Here is a 23,779-nt window from a genome sequence, read left to right on the forward strand (position 1 = left end):
GATCAGTCATTGCTCTGATGCAGCCACGCCAAGGTCAGGAGCTCCGAAGGCAGGGCAGGCGGCAGGCGCAGCAGCAGAAGGGGTATGTGTGCAAGTCAAAGCCAGAGACCAACTCCCTTCCAACGCAGGGGCCACCGCCCACACAAACTCCGAGGCACAAGCACGGGGGACTCGGTGCCTGGCCGGCCTAAGGGCACAGGCTCGTGGGGACAGACAGACAGCTGCAACCTGGGGTCCACTGAGCCAGCCACTGCCTTCCACTCTGGGGAAGATGGTAGAAGGCCAGAAAGACCTGCTGGGTGGACACAACAAAGCTTAGGTGGGAGAAGCCAGGCCGGGGACCAGAAGGTTCCAGACAGAGGCTCAGTGGGGGGCCCAGCACCTGCGCACTCCATGCGCCCGCTCACCTCTTCCGTCCTGCCCGCTGGAGCTACAGGGCTGGCTGCCCAGAGAGCTGTGCCCCTGCCCTCCCCACACCTTCCCCCAGCAGGCGGGCTGGAGGACAAGGTTCAAGAGGAAGGGCTCCCTCCCTGCCTGGCGCACCCAGAGTAAGGGCCCTCAGTGTCGGGACCTGGGCTGGGCAGCTGGCTCCCCTCCAGTCCTCTCCTTGGACAGGAGACACGTTCAGATTTGCTGTTGGCATCAGAGCTGGGAAATGCCGAGGCAGCCTGTGCGGAAAGCAAACTCTCTGAAGCAGGATTTGGAGTCTCTCCCTGCGTGTCCCCGGCTGCATGCTGAGCACCAACTCCCACCGCAGGCAAGCATGTCCCGCTCCCCAGCCTGGTCCCGCAGGACAAACCACCAGGACCCTGGGAGCCCTGGCCAGGCCAGCAGCACACCTGCAAGCAGGAGGGACGCTCAGATAAGGCTGGGGGGTCTGTGCGACCTCAGGGAGGGCGGACTCTCCAGGGAACGCGGGAATGGGAATGTCCCCCAAGCGAACGGGGCACGGCTCAGAGCTTCCCAACAACAGCCAGCAGGGGGAGCCCGAGCAGCTGTGGGGTGGGGGGAGGCGCCCCAGGACCCACGCAGGCGGCGCTTCTGGGCAGGGTGAGCAGGGCGGCATCACTTGAAGATGATCTTTGGATCTTTGTCCCCTGGGGATGGGGCAGGATGCCAGCAGGGGGTAGGCCGGCGGAGGCGGGAGACTGGCCCTCCAGAGCCTTTCAGCGCTTGCGCAGCAGCCCCTTCTCTGTGCGTTTTGAGACACTAACAGTTGTTGTCATTCATAAATACACGATTTTATTTGCTATTTTCAGGGGAAACTTAGGCATTAAACTGTAAGCTGATAAAATACGGATACCTAAAAAAGTATAAAAGTATAAATATCCCCTTAGAATAAATTTTAGTGAATTAAAGTCTTAATATCTTTAAATTAAAAAACCACAAGCCTATCTATTATGTCAAGGTCATGAATCAAACGACGCTACGTGGCCAGCAGCGCCCACAGGTACACCCCAAGGCCAACGAGGGGCTGTCCCCGCCCCAGGCGCACCGGGAAGATGGGTCGCCGGGGCCTCAAGGCGCCCTCTAGAAAGGCTGCGATGAATCTGAAGCCGAACATTTAACAACATAAGAGAGACCTTACAGAGAGGAGGAGGTAAGTCCTGGGCGCCGGAGAACCTGGTTCATCAGGTTGTTGGCAAAGAGGAGGGCACAGGCAAGAAGCCTCCGGAAGCACTGGAGACTGAGCACACCCGAGCCAGCCCTCCAAACCCCCCGGCTCTGACAGTCCCCCGACAGCTAGGGAAGGCCTGTCCTCAGAGCAAGCGGGCGGCGCTGTTTACAGGGGTTCTGGTCCCTCCGGCGTCGTGTCCCACGGGCAGAGCCTGTACAGGGCGCATCTCAAACACCCCAAACCCCAGAGAGAACTGCATAGTTAGACGAAGAAAACGAGCGAGCCGGCAAGAGAGACTAGTGATGCACTGTAAACATTCGGGTTTCAGCGTGACCTGGAGTCTCGGCTCCGGAAGCCAGGCGGACAGGCCCCCACCCCGACCTCCATCCCAGGCGAGACAAAGGCACTGACGAGCAGCAGCTCCCCACAGGCCCGCGGCCGGGCCGCACCCAACTACTACCCCTCTCAATGACGTAACACATCCGTCCGAACGCAGCCGCGTTTGTAGGCGTTTCTAAGGACTAAGCACTCTGGGTAGTCCGTCCACACTGGGGAAGAAGGGATGCAAAGTTCTCTTGCCTGGAAAACACAAGTGGAGAAGCCTCGACTGTTCCAGGAGGGGTCAGGCCAGGGGAGCCGGGCTCTGAAGGAGGCCGGGCCTCGGGGGCGAGGCCCGGGAAGTAGTGAACACGCAGAGGCTGCCTCTCTCGGGAGCCACACGCCACAGCTGCGAGAAATCGCCATTCCTGCCAGGGAGGATGCGCGGACTCCGTGACCCGAGGACCAGGGCCTGGTGCGTGAGTGGGTGACCAGCGGGCACCTGGAGCCTGGGGCCACGGCGCTGCAGCCAGGTCCTGCCAACAAGGCCCAGGCTCCGTCAGACTGTTTATGTTAGCACCAAGAGCGCTGTCCTTTAAATGACCTTCGGTGATTACAGGGGTTGGCTGGAAGCATCCTGCCTCAGGCCCGTGCAGCACGGGGAACGCGGCACAGGGGCCCCTGTAGGGACACCCACCTGGCTAGCAGGCCTGCTCCAAGTGGGGACGCCCGGCCTCAGCGGGTCCCGTCTCTCACCGCCCACCTCAGAGGCAAAAAAAGATCCACACCCAGATCTCTATAGAGAAATTGTCAAACACAGGTTTCTTCTCACGGCCAAGCTTCCTCCACATGGCAGATCGTTGCAACTTGGGACAAGATAAAATGCTTCTTCGGTCGTCAACACTGCGCTTCTCACATTCTTGACCCCCGTTCTTGCAAAATCTGAAAACGCCAAACACAGACAGTGAGGTCCTGGGTGCCGGACGGGGCGGCAGCCGGCCGCCAGCTGGGAGCCACAGGGCCCTGAAGCGAGGCACTGCTCTGGGAGCAGGGCCCAAGACCCCAAGTCCGCCCGCAGGGAGCCCAGGGGCCAAGAACAGGCTGAGAGACCCTCGGCTGGGGGGCCCTCCAGATCTCCGTCCCAACCCACGGCAGACACGCACGCCCCAGCCTCCCGCCTCAGCAGCCGGCCTGTCCCCCACTGGGCGCCTCTAGACCACCTCGGGGAGGCCTGGGATGTGTTGGGGAGGGGCACCTGGGACTTGGCTCCTGACCGAGTGCCCAGAGGTCCCTGGTCCCCTCGATGGCTGCCGCTGCCCTCCTGCAGGTGCCAGAGCCTGGCTGCCAGGCTCCAACTCCTGAGCCTCCAGCCTGGCCAGGGCCTGGGCTGCAGACACAGCTGCACCACCAGGGCCCTGAGGGTGTGCGTCAGCGGGCCCCACCCCAACCTGCTCTCCTTCCTGGCCCCGTCACAAACCAAGTCCCCTGGGTGTCCCCTCAGTCCTGCCCCAGTCACACGCCCCTAAGGCTGGGCCCCCAGGATCACCCCATCACCTCCAAACCCACCTGTTGAGCCCAAATGCTGCCGCTGCCACTGCCGGGCAGGCCTCGCTGCCTCAAGGCTGCCAGCCCCTCCTCACTGCACCCCTGCAGAGTCCCCTGCCTGTCCCCACGCCTGTCCCTGTTCCTCTCACTCCTTAGCGACAGAGGGGACCCCCAGCCTCCCTCAGCCCTAAGCACGGGTGGACACCTGCAGAGCTGAGACCCATGCAGACCAGGCAGAGGGGAGAGGACCACCCCATGTCCCCGGGGTCGGAGAGGGGTGCTTCAGAGCCGGCACATCACTCGCTGTTTCGATGAACACACGCAGTGCAGAACCGTGAGACGTGCCCAAGTCCCAGCCTGGCCCAATGCAGCCAAGGCCAGCGCTGTACGGCGGCCTGTGCCATCAGCCACGGATAGCTAGCCTCCTGGGGGCATCTTCTGCTTGGATTCCAGAGCCGAGCCACATACAGCTTTGGGATCACTGTTTCTGAGCCCCAGACCTAGGCACACCGTAGGACGGGGCCCTGGGAGGGGCCAGGCTGCTCACGCCAGGTCCAGGCCCACATGGACCCTCTGGCCAAAAAGCAGCTCCTGGCCACCTGCTCCCAGGCTGGGCGGTAGGGGGATGCCCAGGGCAGCAAGGCCACAGGAGCAGGGCACCAGGCACTCAGTCACCGAGGGCTCGTTCGGAACCACTCAAGAAGGCCCAAGCTATTGAGGGCCACTTGGCCTCTGCCCTGGTGCCTTACATACCGCTGTGGGCCCCTGGGCCCACGCCTGCCACGTCTCGGAGGGCTCCGGAACGGCCGGCTGGCAAGGCTGCAAGCTCTCCTGCCCGCTGCGCCCACCTCCCGGGACCCCACTCCGCTCCCTGTGGGATGCACTTTCCGCTGTGATGGGGGAGCAGCGGCCCGGGCCACGACAGGGCCTTACGTCTAGTAGGATTTGCCAGCTGGCTGGGAAAGCCCAGGAGGCCCCTGTCAGAGGGATGCGGTCTGGGGAGGGGACCTGGGACTGTCCCGCACAGGTCCCTGCCACTCCCACAGGGCTGGGCTCAGCCCCACCATCTTCGCTGCTTGCCGGGCAAGCTGGGATCTGTGGGTGCCCCCGAAGCAGAGCTGTCCCTCACTCCATGGGGGCCCAGCAGAGAACACGGAGTGTCTAAGTCCGCAGGAGAGGATGAAGCCCGTGCCCCCGAAACGTGGCCCGGAGCAAGGCGGCCACGCCAGAGGGGCTGCCCCACCGGAGTCAGCCCCAACAGGTGCCTCCTGACGAGGACTGAAAAGCAGTCCTAGACCTGAGACAGTCACAGCCCTTCTGCCCAGGACAGGATCTTACCTGGGCCACCGCCCACAGGGACCCACAGCATCCGCCAGGCAGCAACCCCTCAGACAGGCCTGGGCAGGGGGACCCTGCCTCACCATGCAGGGTCAGGGCCACCTTGGGACCCGCGCTGCCCAGCCGGGCTCCTGTCACAGGCCGTGAGGCGTGCTCAGCAGCCGGCCGGCCAGGTCAGTGCGGCCACTCCGAACAGAGGTGGGCTGTAGACGCGGGCCATGCTTCTGCTTCCGGGCACTGACTCAGTGAGGACAGATGCCTCCGTGAGGTGAGGCTCTGCACGTACTCAACTGATAGAATTAGCTTAAGTCCACGTTGCTCTTGACTTTCTCAACGCGGCCACCAGAGAGTCTGAAGAGACAGGTGGACTCGGGCGGCGTGTCTCCTGGGCCGGGCTCGTCCAGGCCAGGGCTCAACAAACTGTCTCAGGGAGCCGGGTGACAAGTGCGTGAGGGCTGGTGGATCAAGAAGCAAGACTGAACACGTTGTATGTGTGAACACGTGTGTGTGTGTGAACACGTGTGTGCAGTCACCAAAAAGTGACCGAACATGTAAACGCCGCTCTCCGCCTGCGGCCCCAGTGCAGACCTCTCACGGTGGCGGTCAACCTTCCGGGGACTGGCTGGCCACACGCCTCTCCCGAGCGGCTCCTAGGGCGCAAGCTGAGGGCCCCCAATCGGCACGGCTTGGCCCACGACCAGGGGGCGGGGGGCCTGGAGGGAGCAGGGGACCCCGTGGACAGCTCGTGGCTCGCCCAGCTGCAACCTGCCCTCTCTGGGCCTCGACTCTCTGTGTGCAAGCTGAGGGCACAGAGCAGGCAGCCCCAGCTCACGGGGAGCAGTCGGGCTCCGGACCCGTGCGGCGGGGAGCGGCAGCGGCGTGAGGGGCGGCCGGGGCGAGGGGGCGTTTGCGGAGCCCCCTCCCCACTCCAGGGCAAACAGGCAGAAGGTCCTCACAGACCCCCTCTGTCAGTATCCCTCTCCTGAGGCTCGGGGCAGAGGCGCAGCCCTGGCTCTGGGGCTCTGAGCCCACGGCAGAGCAACGGGGGCCAGGCCGTGTCCCTGCCACAGACATCCACGGCGACGAGGGCGCTGTAGGGCCCGACGCACAGGGTTCTCAGGCCCCCCAGCCGAGGTCCCGATGCCACCTGCGCAGGGACTCTAGAGGAAAGAGGCCGGCAGTCCCCACCCCAGACAGGCTGGCTCCACGGCACGTCTACAGTCAGCGTCTAGTGCGGAAGGTTCTCTGTCCACTACAGGAATCAGGAAGCACAGCGGAGGAAAGGCTGGGGTCAAGGAGACTAAAGTGAGTGGCCACTAAAGGGTGACAGAGCTCACCATGACATTTACACTTAATCTGAGTCATCCCCATCGTGACCCGCGTCCTCGTCGTCGCTCTGGCCCGGTACGCGGCATGCGGCAAGGGAGAAGAAGAGAGGGCAGCGTGAGTACGGGCCGGGACGGCGCAGCGGCTGGGGAAGCCCCGCACGGAGGCCAGGACACGCCCCCCGTGCTGGGTGGTGAAGCAGAGATGCGCCAGTCTCGTGGGGGGTCCTGGGCCCCGAACCCACACGCCCAGACGTGCCGCGGAGGGAAATCCTGGAGACGCCCACTGCCTCCAGGCCTGGCGCCCGCAAGGTTCCAGACCTTCCTGCCCTCTTTTCAGTGAAGAACTGAACCTTGCCCAAACTGCGGTGAGGCCTTTGCTACTGGCCCTGGAACGGCTGTGACCTCCAGGCCACACAGACGGTCTAAGAACACGGCGGGGCGGGCTCAGCTGGCTGGGGGGCTAGAAGCGGCGTTCAGGCGAGGGGACGTTCTCTATCGATCTTATTCTCTATCAATCTTGTCTGTGTCACCAAACCGTAAAATCCCTGCATGGGGAAGCAGGGACACCCCAGTGGGCAATGTCCCGTGTGCCCCCACCTGTCCCAACTCGGCAGAGGAGCGCTGCGCGGACACAGGGCTCGTGGCTCCAGGCCTCAGCCCCACGCCCTCCCTCTCTGTCCCAGGGTCCCCTCAGTGAGTGCTGCAAGCACTCCAGCTCAGCTCGGATCGGCAGCCGGGTTTGGGAGGCCCCTGATCTGGCGGAGGTGGGCCACCCTCGTGTGCAGCGCTGAGCTCACTAGGCTGCCCGACCGATCCCGCCCTGCGCCGGGAGGCTGGCCCCTGGCGCCCTCCGAAGGCGCGGCACTGTACAACCAGGCTGTGTCTGGTGTCCCCAGGTCCCCGGGCCCGTCTGGTGCAGCGTTCTGGAGGCTCCAACCATGTTCTGCCTCCTGGGGAGCTCCTGTCACTGTCCCCGTTTAGGAGCCACGGTGACAGCCACGCTTCAGACCCGGGCATTTTTGGAGAGAAAAGCAGGGCACGTTTTCAAAAGCAAAGGATTTGGGGTCACACCTGGAGCTCCCTCCCAGCAGACACGCAGCCGCAGAGCTACCGGGCGGACAGGAGCGCAGGCAGGCCATCCCGCCCAAGCACAGCGACGAAGACGTCAAGTTCGGAAACCAGAGCTTCCACAGATGAACATCCCACACCAGAATTCTGCAACTGCTCGGAAAGATGTAGCTCCTCACGCCGCTTGGGGCCCCCGGGGCGGGGGTCACTTTCCACCCCAGAATCAACGGGAAGCACGTCCCTGGGCCAAGCACTGCCCCCCCTCTAGTCCTGTCCTGGGTGGCGGGGGAGTGGCCTGGACACGCTGGGTGCCAGATAGTTGCCCCGTCGTGAAGACATGGGACTGCTTCATGCTGCCATGGGCCCCGTGAGGACGGCCACCATGGGAAGGCTAACACGCACATGAGCTCTGCTGTTTGCTCCTAAGGCCACACCTCCAAGGAATGCCCTGAAAGGGTCACAAGGCAGTTCTGGGTCAGGAGCACCAACTAGGGGCCACCTCGGGCGGAGGGAGGGAGCTGAGATTCAGGAGGTGTCAGGAGCCCCCAATTTAATGTCATCGGTTATAATCCTCTGGGCTGGCTCCCCTCAGAACTGGCTTCAGGGCTGACAGGCCACCACCAGCCTCTAAGGCCCAGGAGTCCCGCCGGGTAGAGCCAGCCCAGGGCAGAAGCATCTGGAGTCCGTGACCCCAGGGGCGACACCCGCTGCTGCTCCATGCCATGAGGCTAACCTGAAACCCGGCGTGGCTGCCCTGCATGAACCCTGAGTGTCCCTGCCCTCCTTGGGAGACGGAAGCGCCTGCACCCACCAGGGAGCCAGTTCACACAGGGACAGCCCGGGCCGAGCCACCACTCTGAGGAGCCTGGAAATCAGAGCCTCTGCATCATCCGCTACTCCTTGTCCAAATCAAACACAACCCCCAAGACGTGGTCAGATGTGGCTAACACAGGTACCACTTGGGAGACCCCACTCTCCAGCCCAGATGTCCCAAGCCCTAGGAAATCCATCCAAACTGGCATCGAAACACAAACTTCCAGAAGCAGCTCTGCCTGTCCAAAGAGGTGTGGGCAGAGGGCGTGGGCTGCAGAAGCCACAAGGGCTCGCCTCAAGGGGAGCCCCTGCTCCAAGACCCCTCACTCCACCACCGTGGCCCGCGGGACCCTCATGTCCTTCCCTGTGGGACTCTGTGGATGCATCAGGCAAGGACTTGCAGGAAGGAGAGCACAAGGCAGACAAGACCCCGCAAGCGGGAGCCGGAGGGTCAGCGGCTGGGCCCAGATGGCTAGCGTCTGCCTGCCCGCGGTCACCCACCTTGGCTTTCTCGCTGGGCTCACTGGTCGTGCCGTATGGGGAACTGTGCAGCTCCTTGGAGACCACGCACAGGAACTCGGCCTGGTCTTCGCTCCCGTAGTTGTAGGAAGAGCCGATGCTGACCAGCTGGGAGGAAAGAAGGCAGCACCGTGGGGGCCAGGGCAGCACGCGCCCGGCCCTCCTGCCGGCCGGGACACACTAGCCCGGAGCCCACGCTGAGGACAGCCAGCGCAGCTTGTGGCCAAGGGGTTTCTAATTTCTAATGAAATCCCCACGCAGCCGTACACGGCACAGACATGCACACACACACGTGAAGAAACCACGCATGGGACAGGCCATTACGGCTGGGCCATTCAGCTCGCCTAGACTTTGTGGCGGGGCCCATGGGAGAGGAGGGCCCCGGTGCTGGGAGGTGGGGTGGGGCAGGGGCGGCTGGCTCAGAGCAGGTGGTGAAGTTGAGGCCTTTGGCACAGGGACGATCCCTACGCAGAGGCTGAAAACAAGCTCCCCGGGGAAGCCTGGGCTGACCTCCCAGCAGGGCAAGTAACTGGAAAGGGCACACGCTCTGGGGTGGGAGGGAGGGGGTGCAGGTGCCAGGCCCAAGGAGCCTGAATCTCAGAGATGGACACGGGTAGGACGTCAGGCTGAGCTGGTGGGGGTGGCGTGCGACAGGGACGCGGCCGACCAGTGCGCTCCAGCCCGCCCCAGAGCCGGCACAGACTCGTGTGCTTCTGGAAGCAAAATGAGCCCAGAGGCAGCCTCACACCACAGAGAGGCTTTCCAGGGCAGGATCCCTGGGCTGACGAGTGCCTTGAAGGGCCCTCGCTCTTTGGCTGCACGCGCTGGAGACGGCCAGGGGCGGGGGACCACGAGGCACAGCACGGGAAGGATGAGGACAGCGTGGGGGCTGTGGGCAAGGCCGAGCAAGCAGAGCGCGCCGGCCGCGCAGCCTGTCTGGCCAGAGACGGGAGAGCACGGCGGGCCGGCTGCTGGAAGGTGTGCCCTGGAGACATGTCTCCCCGCCTCTCTGGACAGATGTGCCCTGCCCTCTGCGGGCCCCGGGGTGGCCGAAGCAACCTGGGAACTTTGTTCTCTTCGGCCCTTACCACGGGCTGACCCCGGGCTTGGCACCAACACCCGTCAGGGCCCTTACCCCACTGTCCTATAGCAGGCCCGGCTCCTGCTTCTGGGAAGCAGAACGCTCCTCGTCAAACGGGACTGGTTCTGGAGTTTCGTGGGCAAGAACTGGGAGGAGCCCATCCTCCAGCGACAACGACTCAGGGACAAGAGAGGAACCTGGCATGTGTGAAGGGTCTGGGACCTGTCCGGGGGAGCTAAGGACAAAGCCCTCACTCTGAGCACAGAGAGGCTTTGCTCCCAGGGACGGCAGCCAGGTCAATGCTCTGACCGGTGCCTGCAGCCCCCATTTGCCTTCTCCGGGCCGCATGGCGAGGGGGGACGCCAGGGGCATGGGAGGGGACCTGTCTCTACATGGTCTCTGGCACGAGTGTAACGACGTCAGACACAACCTGGATCCCCAGCACGCGGGCAACACCGTGAGAGGACACGGAGAGCAGCCCTGGTGGCCGCAGGGCACAGCCGCTTATCCTGCTGCCCCGCCGGGCCCCGGGATGGGAGGGAGAGCGCAAACCCTGCAGCTGTCTTCGTGACGTTTTTAGGGGACTCCCGGCATGCTCTACCACATGACCCACTGTTTCGAAGGACCCAAAGAAAAGGTGTGGCCTGATCAGAAGGGAGGCTGGGATGAGCCTGTCACTTCCCACCCTCTCTCCCATGGGACCGCTTGCCGCAGCTGGAACCTGCACTGGACAGAAGCAGAAAGCTCTGAGGCCTGAGGGGCCTGGCGAGCCGGGCAGCTGAGACCTGGGGCTGCGGGGCCGGGCCGGGTCACAGGTCCAAGCCTTAGTCCCAACCTGCCTGAGGGACAGGAACAGTGAGCGCTTTGTGGAAAAGGTGCCTGCGAATGAGTGAGCATCCTGGACGTGCTTCCAGGCCACACCCCGTGGGCCGCAGCTGCACAGGCCGGAGCCCAGGCTCCAGGAAGGGAAGGAGCACTCCCACACCCCGCGCCAGGCCGGCCGAGTGCAGGGCACAGCCACACCAGAGCCGAGGGCAGGACCGGGACCGGGGAGCCACAGAGCAGCCCCGCTGGGAAGGGCATCTGTGCCAACCGCAGCACAAAGGAGCCCAAGCCGCCATCTGCTCAGCCAGCACGGGAGGGGACGTGAGGGGACGGGAAGGTGGGGTCGGGCCAAGATGCACTCAGGCGGTCAATCCCACATGCATGGAGAGGCCAGATGGGAGCGAAGAGAACCGTGGCCGCAGAGCACGGGCTTAAGGAAGACGGACTAAAAGACAAGGGTGTGGGGAAGCGGGGACAGGGACTTCCGCGGGAGCCCGAGAAACAACTCCACCCGCCCCCCCGAACCCGTGACCAATCCAGTCAGGGCACAGGCCGCCGTCTGCGAGGCGCCGGAGGACAGTGACAGGTTGCCGCAGGCCCCCGACACCTCACGACTGGGCCCTGGCCTCACCTGCTCGAACTTCCAGCCGTCGGACATGGTGGACACCATCTGCGTGAGCTCCTCCTCCTGACATTGCAGCACGCGGTACACGTGCTTCACCGGCACCTGCCAGAGGAAAGCCGCGGCTGAGACGGGCCGCACGCACCCAGCCCGACGGCCCGCTCCCCAGGCCCGTACCCAGCCCCGTGGGGGACCCAGGGCAGGCTCGTGCCACTCCGGCTCAGGTCGCGGCGCACAGAGCGAGCCCAAGCGCATCCAGCAAAGCGAAACGCGCTGAACGGCTGTTCTCCTCCTCATCCGCCGTCAAACATCCTTCTATTTCTCAATCACAAAGTTCCGGGCATCACGATCCTGAAACCCCAACGGCACCCCGAGCCAGATGTGAGCAGCAAGGACGCGGCTACGAGCGGGGGCCGCCGGGAGGGCTGGCGGGGAGGCCTGCGGAGCCACGCACGGCCTCAGACCCCCCCCCCCAGGTGAGGCAGCTTCCCGAAAGCCGGTGTGCCCCGCAGTGCAGCGCGCACCCACCCACCACCCTCCCCTGAGCCGCGTGCCGGGCTAACTGCCTGGCGCTCACAGCACGCCGGGGACGCGCCCCCCGGCAGCCTGCCCTCGCGGAGCTGCTCCCGCTGTGGGAGGCGGCAGCGGTAATGGACGGCGGGCGCGTGCCGGGACGTCGAGGCAGCGGCTCACGCCGCCGTGGTCACAGCGAGAGCGCCGGCTGTCGCACAGCCCCGTGCGCTCAGTCAGGACGGGAACGACACTGGGGCTGCCCCAGGCCCTGCGAGGGCTCTTCTACCCGACCGCGCAGAGGGATTCCGAGGCAGACGGGCCTCAGTGCTGCACGCGTGGGTCAGCCTGCTTATTAAGCAGGGCGGCTGGGCAGAGGGGAAAGTGGCAGCAAATGGCCACAGATGACCAGGGAGCCCGTGGTCGGTCTCCTGCCCCCTCCGTGGCCCCTCCCTGCTGTCCTGGTGCCTGAGAGGCACCCGGAGGAGGGAGGGCTGGGGGCACCGTGGCCCGGGACTGGCCACTCTGAGTGGCCCGGCTGTCAGCGAGCCTCTCGCCAAGGCCGACAGCTCAGTTCGGGGCCCGCCGGACCTCCGGCGCGACAGCCCACAATGGGACAGGGAGGCCAAAGGGCTTCAGGCAGGTGCAGACTCCAGATGACCGGAGCATCCCTGAGGGCACGTCTGCTGCGTGGCACCCCCCGGAGGAGCTGCTCAGCGGGAGACGGCTCCGTGCTGCGCCAGCCACTGCGGCGCTGGCGTGTTAGCGAAGACGGACGCCTCAGCCCCGTCGGCACCTCCCCCTGCAGAAGACGGCAGACCGGCTCCAGCTCTGCCAACTGGCCAAGCGCACACGGGCTCCCCGAGGGGATCTGCCCCAACAGGCGGGCACGCAGGGTGCTGACTGCACCCTCCCCTCCCAGGAAAAGCCAAGACTTCGTGGAACCTACACCGACCTGCAGGACCCCACCTCCGGGGTCGACCCCCGAGCTCACTGCCAGCCGCAGGCCCTCTGCACTTGCTGCACCCTGCTCCGGCGTGCTCCCGGTACGTCCACACCTGCTCCACGCCGGAAGCCTCCCTGGAATGGCCCCCATGGCACTGTCTTGTCCCCCTGGAGCGGGGCTCCCACAGGGCTGGCTGGGCAGGAACGTGTGAACGTGCCCAGCGTGCGGGCTACGGCGCCGGCTGGCAGTACCGCAGGAGACGGCTAGCAGCAGCCGTCGGGCATCAGGACGATTCCCGAGGAAACCCACCGCGACAGGGCCTGCACTCGGGCCTCCTGCAGAGGCCGCCTCTGGTCAGCGCGAAGGGAGGGAGGGAGCTGTGCCTCTGTGGCGGCCTCAGAAGCCATAGCCACGGGTCTCACCTGTGACGTTTTGCTGTCTCGTTCTCTAATTTTGTCCTTTACAAGTTTTATTAGCGAGGTGATGTTGTAAAACTCTGCTTCCTCCAGTACTCCTAGAATGGAAAAAAGTAATTTCCACCAGGTCCGAGAATAAATGCCCTGCCCCGTCCCTGTGAACCACGGCCTGGGCCCGGCCCGGCCCCCAGCAGCTCCCCGGCTTTTCCCAACGGACGCCGTGCAGACACTGGCTCTCAGCGGCCGGGATCAAGGGCAGGGGCCCAGGTCCTGAACACACCCCGGCACGTGCCACTCCAGGTGGCCTACTGGGCACACTGTCGCACACGCATCTGCTCCGAGCTCCGCCCTGGGCACCCCTGGATGGAACTCAGAGACTTTCCCTCCATCGCCCGTGGGTCATCTACTGCCCTCGCATGAGGCCCGGACGTGGCAGATGGCGTCACGTGAGGCTCCCCGCTCGCCGTGCCCAGAGCCGGACTGCGGCAGGACAGACAGCGCTCAGAGGTGAGGCTGCAGAGGGCCCTGGAAGGAGCGTGCCGGGGCTTACCCAGAAGCCGCATCCAACGCCGTGTGAGCCAAAGTCGCCATGAGACGGAGCGCCGGCCCCAGCGGCATCGCTCGCCAGGCTCCCGACGCGGCCCAGAGCCCACAGCCAGCCTTCACCTCCCAGAGACCAGCACCTGCTGCCCCATGGGGCACGGGAGAGGCAGCCGGGAGCCAGGGAGGGACGTGGGCACCCGGGATTTCTGCAGGGGAAGGTGTGCCGGGCCTGCTCCTCGCACCCCTGTTGCTCGGGCTCCGAGGGGTCTGTGTCAAGTGACCAGTCAGCTTGTCCACTGGGCGTCTGGCCCCAACTCACCTTCCTCTGCGAGGTCTTTGTTGACGACCAGTTTCCCGTGTCTCAGGTAGTTCAGCACGGGCCCGAAGTAGGTGGGGTCTCTGTCGATTAAATAGGCACCCGTCTCATCCTACGAAGAAGAGAGCACCCTGAGTCTCCGAGGGCAAGGCATGGGTCCCCCAGGTGACTCCAGGCCAGGCCGCGCGGAGACGGCTGCAGAGGCACGCGGGTCGTGTGTGTCCCTTACCCCACAACCAGACTGCCGCGGCACCTCGGGAGGCAGCGGTGCACACCTCCGGCCGTCGGCAGCCTCACGGCCTCGTCTGCCACCACCTCAGGTCTAGGCCAAGTTCACCTCCCTTTACCTACTCGGCAGCACGGTGACAGTGGCTCAAGGCACGGGTTGGCCTCCGTGCAGCTCAACGCTGCCCAACACGAAGGACCTAACACAGACTCTCCCCCGGGGAACCTGCGTGCGGCAGGGCCTTCTCATCGGGGGAGGGGATCCGAGAGGCACACAGAGCCGTGCGGAGAGGCCTGTCTTCCACGGCAAGGGGGGCCCAAGGCCTCCCAGAGATTGCTGACCCAACGAGCAAGGACACTGCTCACCTGCCGTGGGTCTGCTGGGCAGGGCCTGGCCCGGGCTGCCTTCCCGTGGGGCAGCCCTGCAAGGACGGACCGTGCAGCAGCTGCTCGGCAGGAGCGAGACCAGCAGAGCCCGCAGAGGACAGTGCGTCAGCACCTCTGCAGGGCGAGTGCGGGGGCGGGAACACCTAGCGCTCTTGGGTGTCTGTGCCTACGGACTCCGGACGCAGCCCCAGGGCAGCATAAAGCAGTAGGGCACGTGAGGGCCCTACTTCTCACCCACGTGTGCCAGAGCCTGGAGGTCCCAGAGGCTTCTTGACAGCCCCCCCCCCCCCACGCTGCAGACCTGCTCTTCTATGTCACGTCAGTTAGGGCTCCGGACGGGGCGTGCTGGGACCTGGACCCTTGATGCTCCGTGGGCGGGACCCGGGCCCTCAGCCCAACCTCCTGGCAAGACAGGCCATGGCCTGCCCCTCTGTGGGCTTCAGTTCCCCACAGCGCTGTCCCAACCACACACAGAGCTCCCGAGTTCATTCTCGTGCTCGAACCCCTCCACCCTGCCATGGACCCCCTGCCTCCCATCTCTCCGGACCCCTACCATTCTCTGAGCAAGACCAAGGAACCCGCAGACCAGTTTCTGCAGGAAAGATGCTCTACCAGTCTCCCTCCTGGCAAAAAGCGGCCATGAAGTCGGGGGCTTGTCCCCACCCCCGGCTCCGGTGTGGAAAGAGCCCAGTGCACGACATCTGTGCGTCACCAAGCTCAGGGATGACCCAACGGCTCACCACTACCTCGACAGACAGCTGGCGGAAGGACAAGATCAGACAGGGACGGGGCTCGTGTCTGCCCTCAGGGCACCCGGGGAACCTCCTCATCGCACCGGGCCCAGGCCCCAGCGAACCCAGACTAGGCGCCCAGGAGGACCATCACAGCAGGCCCGAGCTCCGGCAGCCTGAGGCAGCATGGCTCAGCCCAGCGACGGTCTTCACGCGGGCACCACTGTGCCGGCCCTGGAGGGAAGGCGGCTCCACTAACCGCAGACCACCGACGCTGCCAGCCGTGGAGGGACACGCGGAGCCCGCAGCCCGAGGCTGCCCACACTCGTGGACCCAGAATGGCAGGTTCACTGAATGGCCTTGTGTGGCAGGCTGTGCCCCGAGTCATCGGACACCCGGGACGTGCCACCCCCTACCGGTGACAAGCCAGCCTGCCCAGCCCTGCACTGATGAGCAGCACTTAAGAGACTCAACAGTGGGTTCTTCCGTGGAGGCCCGCCAAGGCTCACGGACCGATTCCTTCCTGGGGCTTTGTTTCGCTCTGATGGAGTCCGAGGTTAGGCGGGGCCAGGCGGCAGCGTCAGGACGCGGTACTCTCTGTACTCAGACCTGCGCTTGTCGGGGGAGGGGGGTGTTCAGCCTCCACAGTAAGTGCGGGGGGCCCAGCGCCAAGCCCCCAAAACCCCACTGGGCTTTATCTCGGGCTGCTGCCCAGAGCATCACAGACTCTCACCAAGATGCACAGAGGCAAGACCTCTGGAAAAAGCACGCATCTGAGCACCTGAGCGGGGGCAGCAGGCTCTCGAGCTGCTGAGCGGGGCCAAGGGCAGGCTGCAGACGGGCTCCCAGACACTGCAGCCGGCTGGCTGACACAGCCCCTCACCGGCTGAGCTGGGCGTGCAGCCCTGGGGCCTCCCGCCCACAGCAGAAACAAGGAAAAACACACAACACAAAAAGAAGAAACAAACAAAAAAACCCAATTCAGAATATAAATCTTGGGCTCGCTTCTGCAAAAGCCCGGAGAACGGCATCTTGGTGCCTTCTACACTGGCGACGGGCGTGGGGGGGGGGGGGGCAGCAAGGGCCGCAGGCGGTCAGCTCTGCCGTGTCCGCACGCACCGCGGGGACCCTGGTCTGCTCACACCGGCGACGGGCAGCAGGGAACGGGAGGGGGACACGGACGCCGGCTGGTGGCAAGACTCGCGAGTCCCTCGTCTCCTCTTGCTGTCCTGTCCTCGATTTATGCAAGCGTGTGCTACATTTGTAGCGTGGCAAGCTTTGTGTGTTTTTTGTAAAAGAGCCTGAATTAAGCCTCCTTTCTCGATAAATCATTTCCCTCTACTGACCTTCCCCACTTCTCACTGAATTAGCGTCTGACCTACTTGTGAAGTGCTGGCTTTAAAAATACACACGTACCTTAAAGACTGGGAACAGGGGAAGCTGGCCCTGGCTTAGAGATAAGTAATGAGGCCAACTCCCCACAGACTCTGTCTGCACGCTGGGAGCGGGGCAGTCCAAGGATGTCCAGGTCGCCTGGATCCCACTCCTAGGGGGACCCACTCCAAGGCCGAGCTGCTGGTCTGCACGGCAAGTCTGAAGCCTGGACCCCTAAGCTTGGGCTGCTGGGCCACTGGCACCAGGCAAGGAGGCGGCCAGGCCAGAGACCACGCCCTGGCCACAAGCCCCGTGTGCACAGTCATTTCTCCGAGAGGAGCCAGTGGGCAAAGGCAGGGCCAAGCCCACATCACACGCTCTCACAGGAGACACCTAACTGTAGCCCCGACAAGGACGGAGGCAGAGAGGACAATCCTGACTTGAAACTCCTGTTTGAAACCCCTCCCCACCCTGGCCCGTTCTTTCCTTTCCGGGCCTACCCAGCATCCTCAGCCCACATCGCTGGTTAGGGAACGACGTTCTGCAAGAGGCAGAAACACACCCGCGCCCCTCGGGAGGCAGCCCCCAAGACCCAGGCTCTCCCCGCTCACTCTGCACCCAGAAGTAAAACCCAGCTGTGAGGGGCAGGGGGCAGGACCGCACGCACTGCCCAGCAAAGTGCCGTGGGTAAGGCGGGGGCTGCTTGTCCCTCAGGGCCAGGCGGCCCTGGAAATGGTGATGAGGAGGGTCAGAGATGCCGAACTCTCCCCAAGACTCTCAATGGGCAAGAGCTCCGGGAGCGCTCTCTGTGGAGCATCCGCCCTTGGCCCCGTTCCACCACCTCCCGGGCCTCCACAAACGCGGGGAAGCGGGACTCTGCCACCGCCTTGCTGCGGAGGAAAAGCGCAGCCACAGGAGCCTGGAAACGAGGAGGGCTGAGTGTCCTGAGCTAAATGGGAGAAAATCCTGTCACATCTCCCTGTGAAAATCTAAATGTAAACGCACAGAATTCTCTGTGCGCCGACGTCTGCAATCAGCCTAATTAGAAATACTCAGCTTTTACCCTAAAATGATCCATTTCAAGGGACTGTTCCAAATTCGCACAAGAAACCTTCAACTTCCACCCTCTCCTCTGTTCCGTTTCCGACAGTCTGTCAAACCCTCCGTCCGGGAGAGGCCTGGGATGTCACCAATTACAAAAGAGAGGCAGAGACCCAGAGTCCGGAGAGAGCCGTGGCCCCGGGATCCACCAGGGCAGGCCCCCGGGTCGCCGGGAGTGTCCGCGGGCTCTGACTGTGCGTTCCCTGCGCGAGCCCCCCGAGACGCCCGTGTGTGCTGAGATCAGGCGCACTCCCACTCCTCTGCCCACCCGGGGCCGAGGCGGGGGTGCGCGTGTCCGGGTTCCGGGTCATTCCCAACCTCAGTGCCGGCCCCGGCAACAAAACAGCACCCAGCTCCCAGGGCCCTGACCGCCGGCACGTCCCGACTGAGGATGGCATACACGACTCATGAGGCTCGCCCAGAAGCGAACACGGGGGCCTGTACGAAAGGACCCCACACGGCCCAGGCTCCTCCCGCAGCAAGTGTGTCTCAGACGCAGCCACAGCACATCCCCGGGGCCCCAGGAACCCGTGACCCACTCAGTGTGGCAGGACCAGGGGCACCAAGAGCAGATGCCAGGTCACCTGTGCATACGCAGGGGCTGGGTCACCCTGGGGCCAAGGGACAGTCCTGGGCAACGTGCTCCGTGGACAGGCCAGCCCGAGAGCCAGCCATCAGGGTCACAGCTGCTGTGAACATTTATGTCACAAAGCCAGGGACCGAGTGTCTGCCAGGCCTTCGCAGGTGCTCCCCTCCCTAGAAGGTCTAGCCTCAGAACACCTGCACCCAAGTCCTCTGCACGTCATGTTACTGACTCTGGCGTGAGTGTGTGTGTTTAACGTAAACGTGCCGGCACGAGAAAGCCAGCCAGCGGCAGGAACGGGGTGGGGTGGGGAATCACCTGCGGCAGAAGCACCACACAGTGACTGACCCGGGGTCCCCAGCTGCAATGCCCCTCGGCCACCTCGGAGGGAAGGCCTCCTCAAGCCCAGAGCCCCCGGGGCCCCAGGTGCCAGGCTGCCCGCGCCTTACGCCGAGCTCACTGCTCCTGGGAGGCCCTCGAGCCCGCCCTGCCAGCTGTCCCCGCAGCCACCGCCCTGCTGGCTCCAAGGCGGCCTCTGCTCTCTTCCACACCCAGCCCCATAGGCAGACCTGGTGCGGGGTTCACCCTTCCTTCTTGCTGGGGCCGAAGGGCAGGCCCGCGGCTCCTCTCTACCTCGCGGCCCCTCCCCCCTCCCTGCCCACCGCACAGTGCTGGGGCTCGGCCAGCGGCCCTGCGGCCTACCTCTCCCTGACCTGTTTCCAAAAACCCACCTCAGTGTCTGCTGGAGCTGACCCAGCTCACCACCTCCACAACTGGGGCCACCCAAGCCTGACTGGCAAAACCAGGGCAAGATCCCAGAAGCCCAACCGCTGAGGAAACTAGAACCCACTGGAATGCGGACGATGAGAAGAGACCCTCGGGCACACCCACACGCGGATGCCTCAAGCCCATTCCAAACGCGCGGGCGGATGGGACTGGAACCCTGCAGTCATGCTCGCCGGGCTTGAAGACCTCGTTTCTTGCGAGAAAACTCGCTGGCTGCCCAGGAAGCTGTGTCCCTCCCCGACGGCCCAGGCTCCAGAGCTGGGAAGCGGCCCTCGGGCCTGTCCTCAGCTCGGCCAGGAGCTCTGGGCAGAGCGCGAGGAGGCCAGCACGGAAGGCTGGAGGACAGGAGGGCCGGGCTCGCACACAGCGCCTTCCGAGGCCGGCAGCGCAGACCAGACCGTGAGGTAATTCAGAGGCTACGTGCAGACACAAACCGCAGCAAGGACAAATTCCGAAGCAGAGGAAAGCGCGCTCTCTAAGAACCAAACAGGGAGCAGTGTGAGGCACCTACTGCTACAAGGACCCTGCGCGGAGCCCTAAGCGGGGTGGTGTGGCCCACACCGTCTTCCCCAACGCTCACAGCTCCTCCGAACCCCAAGGTTGCAGAGCGAGTTAAGTTCTGGTAAAGGTCCAAGTCAGGCCCAAGTCCCCAGTCTCACTCTGCCACCAGAGAAGACGCCCCGTCTCCCAGTACCCACAGCACACCGGCGCCAGCCTGGACATTTCTGGAGCTCTGCGGTCTGGGGGGAGTCCCCCCCCAGCCACGTGCAAACCTCCCTCGGTGCAGGGCCGACCCCTTTGCAGGACTTTACGGACTACTGCCCTGCAGCGGCCCTGGAAGGGACCTGTGAGAGCCAAGCCGCGGGTGAGAGCAGCCACGGACACCCTGTCAACGAGCCGGAATGAAACTCAATTAGCGGCATCAGCCAGGTGGGCCACAGGGTCCTGTGGTTGAGGATGTGGCTCTGAGCACGGCTCCAAACCAAGCCTAGTCGCCGTGCAGGGCAGAAAGAGGAAGTGCAGTGACGGCCCTTTCCGCCTGGGCTGCCCTCAGACAGCTGACGATGGGGACAGCTGCAGGCCCAGGGCCCGTGTCTGATGCCCTAGAGCGAGCTCTTCTCACTTAATGCAAGTCCCTTCCCAGGACGGTCTGGCCTAGACTGGACTCACAGGCTGCTTCGGGTCCGGGGCTGTCCACTCAGGTGCCCTGTGGAGACGCACCGTGGGCTCTGCCAGCGAGCACCTGCTGCACAGGCGGAAGGCGGGGGCCCCTCCTTCGGCCTGGGTCCTAGGCCAACCACGGCACGTGGCCAGGGCTAAGAACATGCTCAGAGCCACATCCTTGACCACAGCGTGAAATGAAATGCACCAGAGTCTCGGGTCGCCCACTCCGGGCCTCAGACAGGATGACACGGCTCTCACGGGCGCCCGGGATGCCCTTCGGAATTCGAGAAGTCAGCCTTTCATCTCTGATTTAGTTCCCTGGAGTGTAATCTGCTCTTTCCACTCTAAGGAATCCCCACTTCTCTTGCCAAGCAACTTAAAAGTTTGTCCCTCCACCCACATCCCTCATCGCTTGGCCGTGCCTGTACACTCCCTTCCACTATCTCTCAATCCCAGCACTCTTGCCAATGCCACGCGCACCCAGAGTGAGCACAGGAGAAGAGCTGCAAGTGACAGGTCACCAGAGGCCCTGTGACGGCCCCGCCCCTCAAAGACCCACCTGCGTGGCAGCATCTGCAAGGACAAAAGCTCGGGTTTTCTCCAGGCCCGGCTCCTGCAGCAGAGAACCCACCTCAAATCCTACTTAATCTGAGTGGTTTCCAACCACCAAGCAGCAGTATTTCCTGTTTCCCTTTCAACTCCTAGAGCATCTCCACACCGAAACAGGGGCTGATTCAGCTCTGAACAAACGCTACCCTGTTTTCAGCAGTGCCTGATGGGCCAGGTACCACGGGATCCAAAGAGACTTAACCCAAATGAATCACACATCAAGCATTCACCAAGCACTTCCAGGAAGGAGTGTCACGCCCGCCCGCCCCTTACGAGAACCTGGGAGAAAGATGACCCAGACAGCAGGGAGGCAGAGGCTGAAATGAACACCCCAGGCGCAGCCCCACTGAGGAAGTGAGAATTCATACTTGACTGGTCTACGGAGAGCCGCACGGCAGCCGTGGGGCTAGCGTCAGTCCTGAGACAGGACGGTAAGGGTTTGGGGCCCAGAGCTGGTCTCAGGCTTAGTCCCGAGAGAGGGAACACGGACTTAGGGGGAGAGGGGCCAACTGCAGTCCTGCTCCCCACCTCCTCCCTAACAACCTGTTCTTCAGAAAACACTCCATCACTCCACCTCTCCCACAGGCTCCCGCAGTGTTTAAGAGCAAGTTCCACGCACTTTCCCAATGAATTTCAACCCATCAGGCTCCCCAAAGGTTCCTGGTCTCCCCTTCCATGGAACACGCCCCCCACAATCTCCCCCACTCAACCCCTATCCAAGCACCAGCTCGCTGAAGCCCAGGAGCTCAATAAACACTTGCCAGGTGCCCAGCAGGAACCTTCCACCAGGTCCGCGCTGCTGGCCAGCCCTAGGGACATCTGTCAGGTATGCTCTCATCCATTTTAACTACGAAGTGAGGGCGTCGAGGTTTTTACAAGTGAATCAACATCCTGTTTCTCTTCCATCGTGTCATAATCACTGGCTGTCCCACTCCTCCAAACGCCCCTTCCCCTCCGCCCTCGGCCTCTGCTTCCTCTCACACAGGGTCTAATGATCTAGGAGTGAATCCCTGGGACATTCTTTCATCGGAAACGCAGAGGGGGGAACCGGCACGGAGGAGACCCAGTATCTTACACGTTGCATCTCATCTGAAGTAAAGAACTCACTCTCCTGCCCCGACCGATGTGAATCAGCACGACTCTTTCTGGCAAACTCCCATTACGCTCGATAAAAACTCACGCTTATTCACTAACAACTATCCTATGAGACAGAAACTCTATCTGCCGCATTTCCTTCGTGTTCTAAATTTCACTCTTAAGACCTGGAGATCAAAAGCGGGGAAGCGCCCGACGGTGACAAGAAGCAACTGCACACCAGATGCATGCCGGTGGGTTAATTACCTCCCCCAAAGGGCTGTTATCACAGGAGAGCACAGTTTTTTTTTTTTTTTTAAGTCATTTTGAGACAGTAAAATAGAGGCACGAACGGACTTAACCGCGAGGGCTATCGTTCATTGGCTCTGAATCAATTGTTTTAGTGAACAGAGAGACTGTGCCTCAAAAAAAAAAAAAAAAAAAATCCAATGGACAAGAGAAATTTTTAAAAATTGGATTCGATCTACAAAACAGGAACTCTCGAGTAGAAATCCCAGTGAATGACCACTGTGGCCCAGCGTTTTAATACCGACCAACCAACAGTAAAACATACACCTTCCCCATGAAAGGAAAATCACAGCCAACAAAAGCCTATTTCTGTCCTGGAGAGGTCTGCATTTTCTGGGAGGTCAGTTCTCCACCAGTGGAGAGCTGGGTCAAAGCGGTGGAAGCAGCTGGGGGCGGCCACGTGGGCAGGGGGACGACTGGACCGCTGGCATCTCAAAGCCTGATTTCTGCCAAGGACAAGTGGTCTTGTGGTAGCTCGGGAGCTCTCGTTTCCGGATCGTAAGGTCACGCCACCCGGAGGATGGGCTCCGTCTGCCTTCCCAAACTTGAAGAGGGAGCAGCATCTCTGGGAAGACTTGTGCCTGGCAAGCCTCGAGCGGCCGAGGCACAAAGCCAAGTGTAATTATGTACGCTCCACTGAGAAGACCCAGGAAAGTTAGAAGGTTGTGAACCGCCCGGGATAAATATAGGTGACAATACTCTTACGACTGAGCCTTTTCCGAGTCTCAGCCGGTACAGATCCGGAGCCGCTCTTCTCAGCCACACGGGTCTCTCGAAGGGCATGATCCAGTTTCCATTACGATCCGCACCGCTGGAGGAGCCCTTAATGAAAGACACGCTCCCCTTTCGGGAGGGCGGTGGGGACGCAGCCCCGAGAAACGTCCCTACCTGGTCCCACCCCTCGGCCCGCGCAACCTTCGCTTTGAGAAATTACTCCACGGACGGCCCCTTCTGCGAGTGCTGAGTGGGCGCGTGTTGTGGCTGTAAACGACGGAGCGCCAACTCTCTAAATGCAAGTCACTGGGGAAGGCAGGTCACCCGTGTCACCCCCCCCCCCCCCCACGCCAACGTGAAGTCAAACGTCTGGAATGCGAGAAGAGGCGGCGGCGGCCAGGGCTCTCCGATTCCAGGGCCACGAAGTACAGGGGGACACAGACGAGGCGCTCCACGGGGGAAAAGAAAGTGGATCCCCAGCAAGGTCCGGGGCGTGGGAAAGCTCCGCCGGCGGGCGGAGGGGGCGAGAGCGAGCCGAGGCGGGCCGGCCGCGCGTCCTCAAGGGCGGTGGGCGCCCGGGCAACCAGCCTCGGCCTCCCGGGCCCGGGACGGGGAGTCGGGCGGCCCTCACCTTGTCCGAGTCCAGGTCGGGGTCGGCCTGGCACAGACGGTAAAGGAAGGATTTCGGGTCCCGGCACAGCGTCTGCCGGGTGGTGAGGAAGTAGGTGCCGCCGACGTTGAGCCGGACCCACTTGGACACCCCGCCGGGGCGCTGGGCCAGGGCGCCGAGCCCCGCGCTGCAGCGGCGGCACAGGCCGGCCCCCAGCCCCGCCCCGAGGCCGCCCGGGGCCGGCGGCAGCACCTCGCAGTGATTCTCCGCCATGATCCCAGCAAGCCCCGCCACAGATCCTCCCCA

The 23,779-nt window shown here is 63.4% G+C and overlaps 1 protein-coding gene across 1 annotated transcript; it reads right to left on the bottom strand.

The window, feature by feature from the left end:
• Positions 1-1,209: 1,209 nt before the first annotated feature.
• KCTD5 (potassium channel tetramerization domain containing 5) lies at positions 1,210-23,759 on the bottom strand. Its single transcript, XM_045992585.1, has 6 exons — positions 23,495-23,759; positions 13,810-13,918; positions 12,954-13,045; positions 11,085-11,180; positions 8,530-8,655; positions 1,210-2,878 (listed from the first exon to the last, which is right to left on the bottom strand). The coding sequence occupies exons 1-6, from the start codon at positions 23,744-23,746 to the stop codon at positions 2,849-2,851; spliced, it is 705 nt and encodes a 234-aa protein (XP_045848541.1). The 5' UTR covers positions 23,747-23,759; the 3' UTR covers positions 1,210-2,848.
• Positions 23,760-23,779: the final 20 nt, after the last annotated feature.

This window comes from Meles meles, chromosome 21 (assembly GCF_922984935.1).
Source record: "Meles meles chromosome 21, mMelMel3.1 paternal haplotype, whole genome shotgun sequence".
NCBI lineage: Eukaryota > Metazoa > Chordata > Mammalia > Carnivora > Mustelidae > Meles > Meles meles.

Excerpts from the sequence above, each read along its gene's own strand:
- KCTD5 (XM_045992585.1), bottom strand. The coding sequence starts at position 23,746 with ATGGCGGAGAATCACTGCGAGGTGCTGCCGCCGGCCCCGGGCGGCCTC. Across the intron at positions 13,046-13,809 it reads CAAAGACCTCGCAGAGGAAG|GAGTACTGGAGGAAGCAGAG; the intron begins GTGAGTTGGGGC and ends TTTCCATTCTAG. Across the intron at positions 8,656-11,084 it reads ACGGCTGGAAGTTCGAGCAG|CTGGTCAGCATCGGCTCTTC; the intron begins GTGAGGCCAGGG and ends CTTTCCTCCCAG.